Source organism: Muscardinus avellanarius, assembly GCF_963383645.1.
Source record: "Muscardinus avellanarius genome assembly, chromosome: 4".
NCBI classification, from domain to species: Eukaryota; Metazoa; Chordata; class Mammalia; order Rodentia; family Gliridae; genus Muscardinus; species Muscardinus avellanarius.
In genome coordinates this window covers 120,516,713-120,531,855 of record NC_137789.1, presented here as the reverse complement: position 1 = coordinate 120,531,855, position 15,143 = coordinate 120,516,713, and the positions used below count along the sequence as shown (strand labels likewise).

Genomic DNA, 15,143 nt, shown 5'->3' with positions numbered 1-15,143 from the left:
CTTTTTATGATAGTGGGGATTGGACCCAGGGGTACTCTACCTCTAAGATACATTCCCAACCCACAACTTATATTTATAGTTTTCCAAACAGGGTCTCCCTAGGTTGCTGAGAGTCTCATTAAACTGACGAGGCTGACCTTGAACCCGTGATCCTCCATTCTTAGCCTCCTAAATACCTGGCTTGATTATTTTTTATTCACGGTGTTTTTAAGCTTCCCCAGCCTCATATTTAATGTTAATGCTTGCTTGTATTTCTCAAATTTCCTAAAATATGTGCTACTAGGTTTTAAAAGCAAATGTGCTCTGGTGATGCTGGAGGAAATTAATGTGGAGGAGGCAGTGCTGGAAACAGACCGGCTAGAGAGTGGATAAATCAGTCTACGCATCTGGAGAGATCGCAGCTAGAACACGTTGAGAGCTACCAACACGTACATGACGTCAATGGTAACTGAGACGTGGGAGTGGGTGAGACTGCCTATGGAGAGTAGGGTCCATGGAACGTTGGGGAAGCCTAACACCAAAGTGGGGGCCAAGGAATTTGAGGAAAGCCGAGAGCCGTCGCAGAAGCGGAGGCATTTCAAGGGGGGGGGGGGTTGCTCCCTGTGCGATACATTTACTAAATCTATGCAAACGGAAACTTACAAAGTGGGCAGCTTTGTATTCAGCAGGATTCCTTAAATGAACCCAAACGTTTATCCTAAGGAAATAACCATAAATTACATCATAGAAGATGAGTTTGGATTTGGGAGAGCAACGAACTAAAGGTTGTTGGCAGTAATAAAATGAATGATAATACTTAGTGTTGATGCAGCTGAGTTCTAAAATCTACGTTGCCCTTTTCTATGAAATCCTTCCAGATAGATAAAATATCCAACCTATTTATATTTGTTTTCAAAAGCATCTATGTACTTACCACTACCCCCCAAGAAGGAAACCACACTGACCTCAGGTAGGAGTTCTGGTTATATATATATTTTTTTTTCTATTTACTGTAGTCACCGTATTAGCGATCTCCAGGCCCAGCCTCCTCTCTGGTTCTGGGACTGTCCATGGGTCACAGATGTCCTCTGCATGCCTCAACTTCCCTCTGTCTACAGCAATGGTTTATCTAGATCAATGGTTCTCATCGGAATCAATAGCAGAGCCCATATTAAACACAAATTGCTGGCCCCGCTCCTAGATTCTGACTCACAGGAACCTGAGAACTCGCATTTCTAGCCATTCCCAGGAGATGCTGCTCTAAGGATCATACTCTAAGAACACTTCTACTTTTCTAGCTCTACAAGTCTACCGTTCTTCTGCAAAACTGCATTAACATAGACTATGATCTTCCTAGTGAAAACTCACCATGCTCTTTTTGTTGTGGTAGAATATACATGATGTAAAATCGATCCATGCAGCCATTTTTGTGTTTGGTTCAGGGACATTGAGTACAAGCAGTGTTGTGCTACTATCACCACTGTTCATTTCCAGAACGTTTTCATCTTCCCAAACCCAAACTCCATACCCACTAAACAATAACCCCTCACTCTTCTCTTCCCCTGGTAAAAACCACTTATACTCCTGTGAATTTGGCTATTCTATTTCATTGAAGTGGGATCATAAAATATTGGTCACTTTGGGACTAGCTTAGCATAAGCACTCCGAGGTTCATCCATGTTAGGGCATGTCAGAACTTCATTCTTTTATGCCTGAATACTATCTCATTGTATGCGCACACATTTTGTTTATCCGTTTATCTGCTGATGGACACTTGGGTGGCCTCTGCCTTTTGGCTATAAAGAATACTACTACTATGAACATAAATGGACAAATACCTGTTTGAGCCCTCACTTTCTATTCCTTGGGGCACATACCCCGAAGTGAAACTGCTGTATTACATGGTAATTAACTCTTTGAAGAGCTACCATGTTGTTGTCTAGAGGATTGGAAATCCATTTGTAATTCTTCTTTGGAGAAATGTCTATTCGTTTTTTCCCCCCCGGGTTTACAAAATATTTTTTTAATTTGTGGTGCTGGGGCTCAAAACCAGGGGTTTTCTATACCCCCAGTCCTATTATTTAATGTTTATTGATTTTTTTTGAGTCTGGGGATAGAACCCAGGGGCATCGACCTCCGAGCTATACCCCCTGCCCTATTTTTTATTCTTTATTTTGAAACCAGGTCTCACTGAGTTGCAGAGGGCCTCACTAAGTAGCTGAGGCTGTCTGCGAACCGCGATCCTCAGGTCTCAGCATCCAGAATGCTGGGATTACAAGCGTGTGCCACCACACCCAGCTTAATGGGCTTAATGTTTATTTTGGAATAGGGTCTCACTAGGTTGATGAGAGTCTCACTACTTACTGAGGCTGTCCTCAAGCCTGGGATCCCCGTCTCACCCTCTGAAGTACTGAGATTACAGGCATGATACCATGCCTGGCTCTTTGTCCCAGTTTTAATAAAACTTTTGTTGCTATAGTCGTTTTTGAGTTCACTGTATCTTAAATTCTGGGTGCCTTAGACAAAAGAATCATGTTTTTATTTTCTTTGATTAAAAAAAAATCTAACACAGAGCTTAACAGAATCTGTGGTATATATACATATTATTTGTTGAGTACAAATAATGGCCCGGCACTTTCGATTATATCTTTTTACACCTTTTATATGTCTTGAGGTTGTCTGTGTTAGGCTGCTGTGAACTGCCAGGAGGCGGGACCACAGCTATGGAGGCTATTTGAGTATCACCACCTCATACTACACTAAAAAAAAAAAAAAAAAAAACCCAGATACTTAATACGTGTTTTGTGACATGCCACGGACACACTTGGCAGCATATTGTTATATGTTTTCCTGTTTAGCACCTGCTATAAACTTGAAACAGTCTCTGAAAATAGTGTTTAGTATCTTGGTTCATTCTTCCTGGATTCCAGGACAATCAAGGTGGTCTGATGGATGTAATGGCGATTTCCCCCTGCAGACAAGGAGATGAGGACGTCAGTCTCGACACTGCTGTGGGCTGTACTGGTAGCACTAGGTCACTCAGTCTCGTGGTGGCTCTGAAAACTTGGAAAATAATGACCGTCTTAGGTTCAGGGAAACTTAGTGAAATGTCTGTGTTTGAAATATAGAGCCTAGGAAGGAAGTTTAATTTGATAATGGCATTTTTATAAAAACAAATCTTAGAAGTAAAAGGCTTCCCACCTGGAGTCACGGAAAAATGTTTCTTCCTGGTTTTATTTTAAGAAAATGAGAGGCTGTAGTTCAAAAATTGAATAAGTATTTATTGTTCCAGAAGGTACATTGCTTTTTATACATATTTCATAAATGATACAGGATTTTACACATTCAATATTTTGCTATTTGTTTAAAGGACTTTTCTCCGTGTCCTCCCTCCCTTGCCTCCCACATACCCCAAAAGGATTTTCTCATTGCACTGTGCTGTTTCTTCTTAAAAACCCTGCATACAAACAGGATAAATGGCTTGAAAATAATCCACACAACAAAAATAAAGGAGGGCGGAGCCGAGGGCAGGGAAGGAGGTGGCGGACGAGGAGACATGCATCTTTCCCTTCCGTCATGCCAGTGGAGGGCGGTGGCGGGCAGTGGTCCTGTCTGGCCTCAACCTCTGCAAGGCACCTGGAGTCTGGGTTTGTGGTTTAAAGGAGTTCTCTTCATACACAATGATCCCAAAGGAGGAAAGAAAAGAGAAGGAAACTCCTTGTCCCATGAGGAGGGATGAATCGTGAAAGAGCCAATCAGCTACGTGTAAGCCCCGTGCCCCTCGCTCTGACTGCCCCATAGCAGTCAAAAACGTATCACACACAGACTCCTACATTTCACGTGCAGACGTCAACTGGAAACACGGTAGAAAACATTTTTTTGATAGCATAGAAGATTAACTTTTCTTCCTCTCAAATAAAGGTAAGAAAAAATAGGGTGGAGAAGGCAGGCTGAAGGAAGCCACAGAATGTATTCCGGTATAAAGATGAACTACACCCCAGAGATCCACACACTCCATCTGCAGTGACTAGGGTGGGAGGGGGGCTCACGGACAGCGTGGACGTGCGTGTCCTTCCAGATCAACAAGCCTCCGGACAGGGCGGTGCCATCCGGGTGGCCTGGAATGCTGTCACACAAGCAGATTCACAGCAGCGAGATTATTCTGGTTCTGAAATGGCTATAGAGCCATGATTTTTAGCCAGTCTGTAAACCTTACATCTTCCTGATTTGGTGATACAGCGGAACACTCTCCCTCCGCTCTGAGTTGTGCAGGGAGAGGGGATTATCAATGGCATAACTATATAGAGGAAGGAAAATTTTCCTCCTCTTAAAAGACTAATTAGTAAAAAAAAACAAAACAAAAACAAACAAAAAGAGAAACTTCATGCAGTATTGCCAATGATTTCTAGATACCGATCCAGAGCACTGAGATATACAGACATTTAAGAAGGTATTAAGGGATAATGCAAAGTGTCAATTATCAAACAGTCATTCGTTGGTTCCAAGTGTCATTTGGATAAAATCAGGGTAACCAACAGGTAGATGATCAGAAAAGGGGTAGAGGAGGGAAAGATTCCTGGGAACGTTGCAGAGACTGATCCAATTTAAAACAAATGCTAATCACACGGGCTCAGACTCTGTTTGCCACCCACATATCATGAAGAATTGCTTCTCTGATATATTTATTTACTTTTATGTCAAAAATAAGAAACACTAAATTAAAAAAAAAATTAGAGCTGAGTGGGTGCTGGTGTGTTACTGTTTTGCTGACCCTGCAAAGAAGATGCACGAAACGAACACCCCCAGCATCACCTTCTCATTATAAATCTCTTGACTAGGTAATTGCATCATTTCTTCCAGGAACTGAGATGCTTGATTAAGACAATGTTCACTAAGCCCTTTGAGCTTACATTCCACAATGCCCGAGCCTCAGATCTTAACATTTCTTTCTTCCCTAAGACCCTTTTTGTTTTTGTTTTATAATTAAAGGTAAAAACCCTCTACCCCACGTGGCTCCCAGCTTCCACCTGCGATGCTTTAATTAAAAAGGCAAGAGTTATAACAGGTGCTCTTTTGCCGGGATTCATGGGCTCTTTGCAGATCAATCTTTTTCGCCAATTTGTCGGAGGGGGAGATGTACTTGTAACGGGTCTCTCAGTCTCTTAAGGTCCATTTCTGCCTAAAATAGAAATAAAAGGTGAAGGGAACTGGCGTGCAAAGCTTCAATGACATGGCTGCCTACTGAGAAAAGGAAACTTTCTTCCCTCCATCACTATGAGTCAAAGAGACCATCTCAATTACTCTGAGATTGAGAAGACAAAGGGCTTCAGGACATAGGACAATGCAGACAGCATCCAAAAGAGGTCTGTCCTTGGCAATTTCAGATGTCCAGAAAGCCTCAGAAAAGGCAGTGCTCCCCAACAGTCAGGACCCTGAGGCCCCAAAGTGTAGGAAGCACCTGAGACACACACCGTGATGGCATTTCCCCAGCCAGAAGCCCTGCTGCAAACCTTTGGAGGGAACCAAAACTTCAGTTTATGCTACTCTGATTTTGGTGAGTAAATCTTCATTCTTTTATGACTTTAGATTTTTCTTTAATCCAGAGACTTTTGATCTAGTATTTAAGTTTCTCACTTTGCCAGTGAATTTGAAAACAAAGATGTGCTATCAACTGCAGCACTTGGAAAACCTTTCACAAGCCGTGAAGAGTTGGATTAATAAGCGGGGGTGGGGCTGGAACGCCTGTATTTGTAAGAGCTCTGGAGATGACTGAGATCAGCATTCTCTCCAGCTGAGAACCACCTGATGCAGCCACAGGAGACAGAGTGTGCTGACGCCAAGGCGGGAAGATGGGAAGATGGATTAGGCCTCGTCACAGCATGATCTCATCACCAGCAAGAGACAGAAAAGGCAGAGAAAGTCTGAGGAAGAGGAACTGAGCATTCGAGAGGTCGGAGGGGCTTTTAGGGACTGTTAAAAATTTCTAAAGTCACAAAAGACTATGGAGGAAAAGAATGAGGATTTATTCACCAAAATCAAAGACATCAGGCAGAGAGATGCATACCCAGAAGTTTAAAAGAGGTAGCTTTTGCTGGGCGTGGTGGCGCACTTTTGTAATCCCCGCGCTTGGGAGGCGGAGACAGGAGGATCGCGCAGGTTTGCAGCCAGCCTCGCTGGCTTAAGAGACCCTGTTTTCAATAAAAATATAAAATAGGTCTGGGACTGTTGCCCGGAGGTAGAAGGGTTTCCAGGAACCCCAGTACCACACACAAAAAAAGAGGTAGCTTTTTATGAGAAATAAAATATATCAATCTTTTAAAAAAGTATCTTCCAGTTTTTAATAATTTCTGATGTATGCCTGGCAAAGATGTCTCTCCTTGTTACCAAGATTTTACATTGGCCCCATTGCTATCACACATTTTAAGTGAGGTGTCTTTGTCAATTATTGTAGAAGGATTGCAAAGAAGAGAGAACACTGTTCACTCTTGAGAACAGAAAAACAGACACCTGTAAAGAAACAATGAAAAGAAGCTCATGTAGGTCTAAAAATTTCAATGTGCTAGTAATAATAGGATAGGCAGGACCTCTTTGTCTGCTTGTGTTAAGAGCCCTTCTAACAGAGGTGTTTACTACTAAAATAGTCATTTTTATTAACTAGGAATAATTTATACAAGAAGCAGATGGTTGGGTCACTCTCAGTTTACCCATTCGATATAGTGTGGTTATGAGTAATAATAATAACAACAATAACAATAAGAGATGATGATGCCATACAAGATGGAACTGGAATTTATTTCAGTTTTTACAAAACTTACCTGAGCAATTGCATCCTTGAGTTGATTGTATTTCTCTAGGTCAAAACGTGACTTTTTGGCTCCTTTATGGAAAAATAATAAGTATTGTCTGTCTCTGGCTTCTGGATAAACATATTCCTATAAAAATAAAGGAGGAATTAAATTACTAGTCCTTAGTATACTGTCTGTACAAAATAAGCATTTTACTAATTGTTGACTAGATTCTACACATACATACATAAAGACATACTGACATGTGCTGTATTAAATATTTCGTTATTTTTTAAACATTTGTTTGTTTGTTTCTTTGTTGGCACCAGTTCTCACTAATTTGCCCCGGTTGGCCCCGACTTCCTAAGCTCCAGCAGATCCTCCAGCCTCCGCCTCCGTCTCCGCAGTAGCTGGAGCCACAGGCCGGGGACACTGTGCAGGCTGACATTTTCCTTCTCATTCCCATCTTATATAATTGTATGACCACATCACCATCTGTCCATTCTGCCACTGATAGGCAACCAGGGTGTTTCCTGGTTTGGGGTATTATGAGTAATGCTTCCAAGAACATTTCTGAACTTGTTTCCTTTGCTGAGTATATACCTAGTAGTGGGAATCCTAGATCACAGGGTATGCATGTTTTCAAATTTAAGAAGGGATGTCAGTTTTCCAAAATAGTGGTGCCAATTACACTCTACCAGCAGGAGCCGAGATGCCACCAGTGCACATCCCTGCCTACACTTGCACTGCCAGGTTAACACCACTCAGCCTTCTTCACATGTGTGTGTAGCAGTATTTCATTTTTTTAAAAGCAGCTTTACTGAGATATAATTCACATAAATTTACTCATTAAAGAGCATAATACTCAATGGTTAGTAGTATTGTTAGTTTTGAAATCATTATTACAACGTTAGAATTTTTTTTAATACTCCCAAAAGAAACTCGTTAACAGTCACTTCTCATCTCCCCAACACCACCAGTTCTAGGCAACTGCTGTCTACTTTCTGTTTCTATAGATTTGCCAACTCTGGACTTTTCAGCTAAGAGGAATCATACAACATACGGTCTTTTGTGTCTGGCTTTTTCACTTAGCATAATGTCTCTTCAAGGCCCACCTATTAGTAGCACGTGTCAATATTTCATTTATTTTTATTGCCAAATAATATTTCATTGAATGGATACTAGTTAGTAGATAGCATGTCAGTTTTTTCCACATTGTACTATGAATAATGCTGCTACAAATAGTCATGTGCAAGTTTTGGTGTGGACAGTATGTTTTCATTTCTCCTGGAGATAAACAGAATTTTCCTCATATCTCATGAGGCTTGGGAGTTTTCATTTCATATTTACTGGCTATTTGCAAATCTTTTAGAAGCCAAATTTTTCATTCTTATCCTTTATGGTTAGCATTTTTCATTTTGTGTAAAAGTCATTCTTTATTCCATGGTCACTAAGATATTCTCCTATATTATCTCCCAGAAGCCTCATTGTGTTTAGATCAATGATCCATCTCAAATTAATTTTTATTTATAGTATAAATATATGGATATTCAATATTCATAGCACCAATGTCCTACTACCATTATTGAAAAAGATACTCCTGGGCTGGGGTGTAGCTCAGTAGAATAGCACTTGCCTAGGATAGGACCTGGATTCTATCACCATCACTGAAGAAAAAAAAAAAAGAAAAAAAAATTCTCCCTTCTTCACAGTGCCATCTTTTTTCAAATATTGGGCCTATTTCTATACTGTCTTCTACTCCATTGGCCTATTTGTCTATTCTTGTGCCCTTGTTTTAACTCCTGAAGTGCCATAACTACAGCTATATAGTCTTCCTATCTCATGGCACAAATGCTCTTACTAGTTTTCTTCAAAAATTTATTACATTGTCTTAATCCTTTTTATTTCTGTATAAATTTTAGGAGCAGCTTATTTCAATCTCTTCTATCCCAGATCTGTTGTGATTTTGACTAGCACTGTGCTAAATCTAAAAGATTAATGTGGGTATAACTGACACTTCTCAGCATTTACTTTTCTAGTCAATGAACATACTATATAATTCCACTTATTAGGTCTCCTTTATGTTTTTCTGCATCAACACCTTGAACATCATTTGCTTTATTTATTTATTTATTTATTTATTTATTTATTTATGGTACTGGGGGTAGAACCCAGGGGCTTTCTACCTCCGGGCTATACTCCCAGACCTATTTTATATTTTATTTGGAAACAGGGTCTCACTAAGTTGCTAAGAGCCTTACTAAGTAGATGAGGCCGGCTTTGAACCTGTCTCAGCCTCCCAAGCGCGGGGATTACAAGTGTGCACTACCACACTCGGCCTTATTTTTAGGTATTTTATTTATTTATCTATTTTGCAGTAGTGGAGATGGAACCCAGGGGCATTCTACCTCTGAGCTACAACCCCAACCCCATTTTTTATTCTTTATTTTGAAACAGGGTCTCACTGAGTTGCAAAGAGCCTCACTAAGTAGCTGAGGCTGGCCTCAAACTGCAGTCCTTCTGTTTCAACCTCCCAAATGCTGGGATTACAAGCGTGCATCACAACACCTGGCTAAATATTATAATAATATAATTATAAAGATTGGGGATATATAATTATAATAAATATAATTATAAAGATTGGGGATCTCACTCTCGATGGCCCCGGCACTGGCCTCGCCTCAGGGCAGGCTCCGATCCTGGCCTCGCTGGCTCCAGCACCGGCCTCGCTACATGGCAGGCTCTGATCCCGGCCTCACTGGCCCCAGCACCAGCCATTCCCTCCCCCTCCCTCGATCCCATGCTTGATTTAGTGATTGACTTTGATATATTTAAGTACATCATGTGTCCCCTCTGATAGGTCACCTTAATTGCTCCTCCATAGGGCCCTTTCTTCAACTAGATTTCCTCCTATTACCCATTTCTTCCTAGTTTTTGCATATTGGAGAAATCATCTGATTTTTTATTTTTTGTGATATTTCAAAGGCTAATTGGGTGATGTGTGCTTGTATATCCTCACAAATCTTGTATTCCATTGAGATGTTTGACTACAATGCACCAATAAAAATATATTTAAAAAAAAAGATTGGGGATGTAGCTCAGTGGTAGTGTTTTCCTCGCATACACAGGCCTCCAGTACTAGGTTCTGGGTTGAATCCCCAGCACTGTACAAGAAGGGAAAAAGTTTTTTTAAGTTCTATCTTTTTAAATTTTTCATTTTCTATTTGTTGCTACTATGTGGACACGCAGTTGGTTTATGTATACTGATCTTGTTACTCAGTAACCTCATGAAATCCCTTAATGGATTTTAAGCAATTATCTGTACATTTCTTTTAATTTTTATTGTTGAGGTGGCAGTGCTGGGGATTGAACCCAAGATCTCACGTGTGCTAGGCAAGTACTCTACCACTGAGCTACATCCCCAGCACTCTTTCAATTTTTTAAATGTACAGCATCTATAAAAAGTGTCTATCTTCTTTCTCTCATATTCCTTCCTGCCTCTGCATTGGCTAAGAAGTGGTGCCTTTACCTAATCCCCAGACAAGGAAGGGGTATTAGAACACTGTCTATTTACCCACTTCAGAATTACATGCCATTACTGTTGTACATCTTTATTCTTTCTGTACTCTGAATTCCACAAGAGTTCATTATAATTGTTTTATACTTTTTTTTTTTTTTTGCGGTACTGGGGATGGGACCCAGGGGCATTCTACCTCCAAGCTACACCCCCAGCCCTATTTTTTATTCTTTATTTCGAAACAGGGTCTCACTGAGTTGCAAAGGGCCTCACTGAGTAGCTAAAGCTGGCCTCAAACTGCGATCCTCCTGTATCAGCCTCCCAAATGCTGGGATTACAAGCATGTGCCACCATGCCCAGCTGTTTTATACATTTTTAATATTCATTTAGAGCTATTCATAGATTTATTATTTCAGTGCTCTTCATTCTTTCTTGTTTTTCTCATTTTCTTTTCCTAGGGATATTCTACCTTTGAGCTACGCCCCCAGCCCTATTTTATTTCTTTATTTTGAAACAGGGTCTAAGTTGTGGAGGGCCTCGCTAAACTGCTGAGGCTGGTCCTGAGTTTGGTCCTCCTGTGTCAGCTTCCCAAGTCCTGGGATTACAAGTGTGTCACCACGCCCGGCTTTCCTCACATGTTATATCTGCGAGAATTCCTCTTTCTGCCCAAAGAACGAACATCCTTTAGTATTTCCTAGAGCAGATCTGATGGCGACAAATCCCTATTGGTCTGAACACTTTTACTTCACCTTTAATATGAAAGGATTTTCTGAGTACAGAATTCTAAGAGCTATTTTCTTCCAACATGTTGAAGGCACCACTCTGCAATCTTCTGCCCTCAGAACTGCTGCTGAGAAGTCAGTGTTTAGCTCTTTGAAAGAGCTTTTCTTTCCCTCCATGGCTGTGTTTAAATAGACTTTCCCCTTGGGCTTTGTTTTTCGTGTCTAGATGTGGATTTTTTTCTTTATAATGGTTGGTATTTATTTGGGTTCTCAAATCTATAAACTGATGCCTTTAATCATTTTGGAAAATTTTCATCCATTAGCTCTGAAAACATTTATTTTCATTGACTCCCTTCTTCAAGATTCCAATAAATTAAATACCTATTGGACTTCTCACTGTATGTGTCTCTGATCCTTACCTGTATTTTATGTTTTTTTGTCTTTTTTTTGGGGGGGGGGACTGGGGATTAAACCCAGGGGCACTCTACCTCTGAGCTACACTTCAGCCCCATTAATTTTTTTTTAATTTTAAAACAAGGTCTCACTAGATTGCTGAGGGTCTCACTAAGTTGCTGAGGCTGGGTTTGAACCTGTGGTCCTATCTCAGCCTCCCAAGTACTGGGATTACAGGCATGTGACACCATGCCTGGTTATCTTTTTGTCTTTCTATATATCGTTTTGAATAGTTTCTTCTGACTCATTCCAGGTCACTATTTCTGTCTTTATACATCTAATCTGTTGTTAAACCAACCCACTATATTTAATTTTTAGAATTTTCACTAGTTTTTAAAAAATTGTTATCTGCTCAGCCTTGACTTTTACAATATAGTAAGCATAATTATTTTAAAGGCTATATCTGGCAATGCCAATGTGTGGCCCCTTTATCGGCGTTTGCTTCTAGTGTCTATTGTTTTTGTAGAAATATCCTTGTGTATCTGCTTATTTTTTGTTCTAGGACTTTGTATTTACAAAGTTCTTAGCAAAGCTTTAAGGGCTGAGATGATGTCATCTGCTCCCAGGGTGATTTATGCTGGCTTCTGCCTGGAACTTGTGAGCACTTGTACTCTGAGGTAAGTCAGCCTGTCAGTAACGCTCCTTTAATCAGCATAAACTCCAGCGGAGAAAGCACACCTAAACACTAGGCTTGCCTTCGTGGGACTCCTCTTCCTCCAGTCCTTTCCTGCTCATTTTTGTTATTTTGTTGGTTCTTCACACACACACACACACACACACACACACACACACACACACACACATCTCCAGGCATATGTGTATTGTGTTTTGTCTAATGACTCTTATTCTAACGAAACTGGTCTGAATACCTAGTAATCAATAACTAGAAACCAGAGTAAATATCCACTTATTGACAATGACAGATTTTGGATGAGTGGTAAAGGGTCTGTGGAAACCTTTTAAAAATGGATAAAAATGAGTCTGAATCAGTAACAATGACCGAAGGAATAATGAATGGGTTAAGAACTTGAGTTAGCTGGGCGTGGTGTTGCAGGCTTGTAATCCCAGCATTTGGGAGGCTGAGACAGGAGGATCAAAGTTCACAGTCAGCCTCAGCTACTTAGTGAGGCCCTTTACAACTCAGTGGGACCCTGTTTCAAAATAAAGAATAAAAAATAGGGCTGGGGTGTAGCTTGGAGGTAGAATGCCCTGGGTTCCAGCTCTACTACAAAGAAAGAAAGAAAGAAAGAAAGAAAGAAAGAAAGAAAGAAAGAAAGAAAGAAAGAAAGAAAGAGAAAGGGAGAGAGAAAGAGAGAGAAAGACAGACAGACAAAAATAACTTGAGGTAAAGTTCTCTACTGTCATATAAACTGCTGTTAGTAAGATACTCACCTATCTTTGTTTAGGATGTAAATGTAAATTAGTTCAAATCTATTCTACGTTCTCTCTTTTGAGCATCAAGCATTAACTGAACAACTACACACTAGAATCTTTTCTGCAAATTTTATGATTTGACAATTAGTGTGAAGAGACATATAGAGCTTAGAGATGACAGTCAGTGTGGGAGAGGGTGAAAACACAGGGTTCCGTGCATGCGCGCGTGCACACACACACACACACACACACACACACACACACACACACACTGGAATTAGATATTAGAAGGAGGGAAAGGCCTTAGCAACAGGGTGAGGGGCTGACCTTGAAAAGAAAAATGTCATCTCTACTTTGAGCTTGAAGGATGTAGTATAAAAGTAGCTACAAATACAGTTAAACTTACAGAGTGTAGGAATTAGTTTATATCTGTTAACTACAATTTTCTAGAAGTAGGAGGCAAGTTTATGGGTGAGATGGGGAGCTTGCTATGAATTCTTAGAATAACTGCTATGGGGGTAGGAGGGAAGGGAACATAATTAGACACACAAGCAATGGCCCATTCCACACCATTACATGATGTTTTTCCTCTAACGGTGTTTAGTAGCCTGGATACAGGATAACGGGCTAGATTTATCCTAAGTTAGTAGTTTGTAGAGTACATAGAGTAGAATGACAAAGGGGCAAGGTTTTCAGGATACTAAGAAGAGCCTGGCAATCGATCTAAGATAGAGAAGAAAGCAACGCAGGAGTATGTGATGGGAAAAAACTGAGCCGGACGTGGTGGCGCACGCTTGTAATCCCAGCACTAGGGAGGCTGAGACAGGAGGGTCACGGTTCGCGGGCAGCCTCAGCTACTACTTAGTGAGGCCTTCTGCTACTTAGTAAGACCCTGTTTAAAAAATAAAGAATAAAAAATAGGGCTGGGGGTGTAGCTTGGAGGTAGAATGTCCCTGGGCTCCATCCCTAGTAAAGAGCAAGATGTCAGTAGTATAAAGGCCTAGGTGAGGCCAAAGGAGAGAGTGAATAAAAGGGCTGAAAATATAATAAATTATGATCAGAAATTAACATACTGGTTTATATCATAAGTGAGGCAATTCTAGGAGCCACTCAGGTCCTGAGTAGCCATGGAGTTGGTTTGCTGGAGAAGGAAATAAACGGTGGCTGATGACCCTGCAGAGAGGGTCTGGAAGGCTGCCTTTTGCTTCTCCACCTTATGTTTCATGACTGCTCCCTAAGAATCTCTTTTAAGACACTTTCTCCCTGATTGATCCTTGTTACCAAAGATTTAATACTACAGATATAATGTATGTCTGCTTATATATTATAATAGCTGAGATGTTTTACTCCCTAAGGACCAATTTTCACACCCCTGGGCAACATCCCCTCAGTTGCAAACACCTGGGCTGGCCTGGGACGCAGCGGGCCACAGGCATGTAAAGTGACCCCGACGGTCAATTCTGACGATCAGGTTCCTCTTCCCCCTGGCACTCAGGTATCATTGAAATATTTGGAAAATTCAATATTCTGCTCAATTTCATTACTTCAGGGGATCTGCCATCTTATATTCTTTGGAGCTTAATATATTCTGACGTTTAGATTGCTAACAAATGCAGCATCTCATTTTAACAGAGTAGATGAGTTTAAGTGTTGTCCAATAGGCATTTTGCTTCATGGTGTTAACTATGGATACTAGTTTGGTAAAAGAATGCTTAATATAAGAAGCTAATATTTACATCTTTTTTGGTTGATGTTTTCCTGTTCATAAGTGAATAGTGACTAAATTTACTCCTGCTATTTTGCAACTTGTCACTTGGGGGCAGCAACATTGCTTAGGAATCACAGAAGTGGAGCATTTAGATGCCAGGAAAGGTAACATTAAGTAAAGATCCTACTACGTGATAATGAGAAGAAAAAAGTGCTGACACTGTGTTCAAGTCTAATACCTTGCATTAATCTGTAGTACAATAAAACAGTTATAAAACAAGAGTTTTTTCTAAGCAGTAATTATTTTCCCAACATGCTTCTATTTCTATTTTGGATTCAGATTAACTATGGTTTTCAAAAATAACTGCTCATAAATGAAATCAGCAGAAGGTCGTGTGACAACTGAGTGGAAAGAGCAGCTTATGGGAAACACACAGCTGAGTTCAAGTTCTGTTCCTACAGTTGACTATACAATCTACTCGAGTCAATCCTTTGTCTTCACTGAGCCTCAGTTTCTCATCTATAAAATGGGAGTATATGCTTACAAGTTTGAGATTATATATATGCATGTATACATTTATGTTATTAGATCTAAAATGCCTAATA

At 40.4% G+C, this 15,143-nt stretch overlaps 2 protein-coding genes across 2 annotated transcripts in view; both read right to left on the bottom strand.

Moving 5' to 3' along the window:
- The window catches only part of OIT3 (oncoprotein induced transcript 3), a gene marked incomplete at both ends in the record, with an annotated part of 30,994 nt that extends 30,560 nt beyond the window's left edge, over nucleotides 1-434 (bottom strand). Inside the window, one exon of the mRNA XM_080694822.1 lies at nucleotides 423-434. Coding sequence (XP_080550948.1) covers nucleotides 423-434 — 12 coding nt within the window. The remainder of the gene's footprint in view (nucleotides 1-422) is intronic.
- Nucleotides 435-5,080: 4,646 nt separating this feature from the next.
- The window catches only part of MCU (mitochondrial calcium uniporter), a gene marked incomplete at both ends in the record, with an annotated part of 180,900 nt that continues 170,837 nt past the window's right edge, over nucleotides 5,081-15,143 (bottom strand). The window contains 2 exons of the mRNA XM_080694594.1: nucleotides 5,081-5,158; nucleotides 6,795-6,911. Of these exons, the coding sequence (XP_080550720.1) occupies nucleotides 5,081-5,158; nucleotides 6,795-6,911 (195 nt within the window). The remainder of the gene's footprint in view (nucleotides 5,159-6,794; nucleotides 6,912-15,143) is intronic.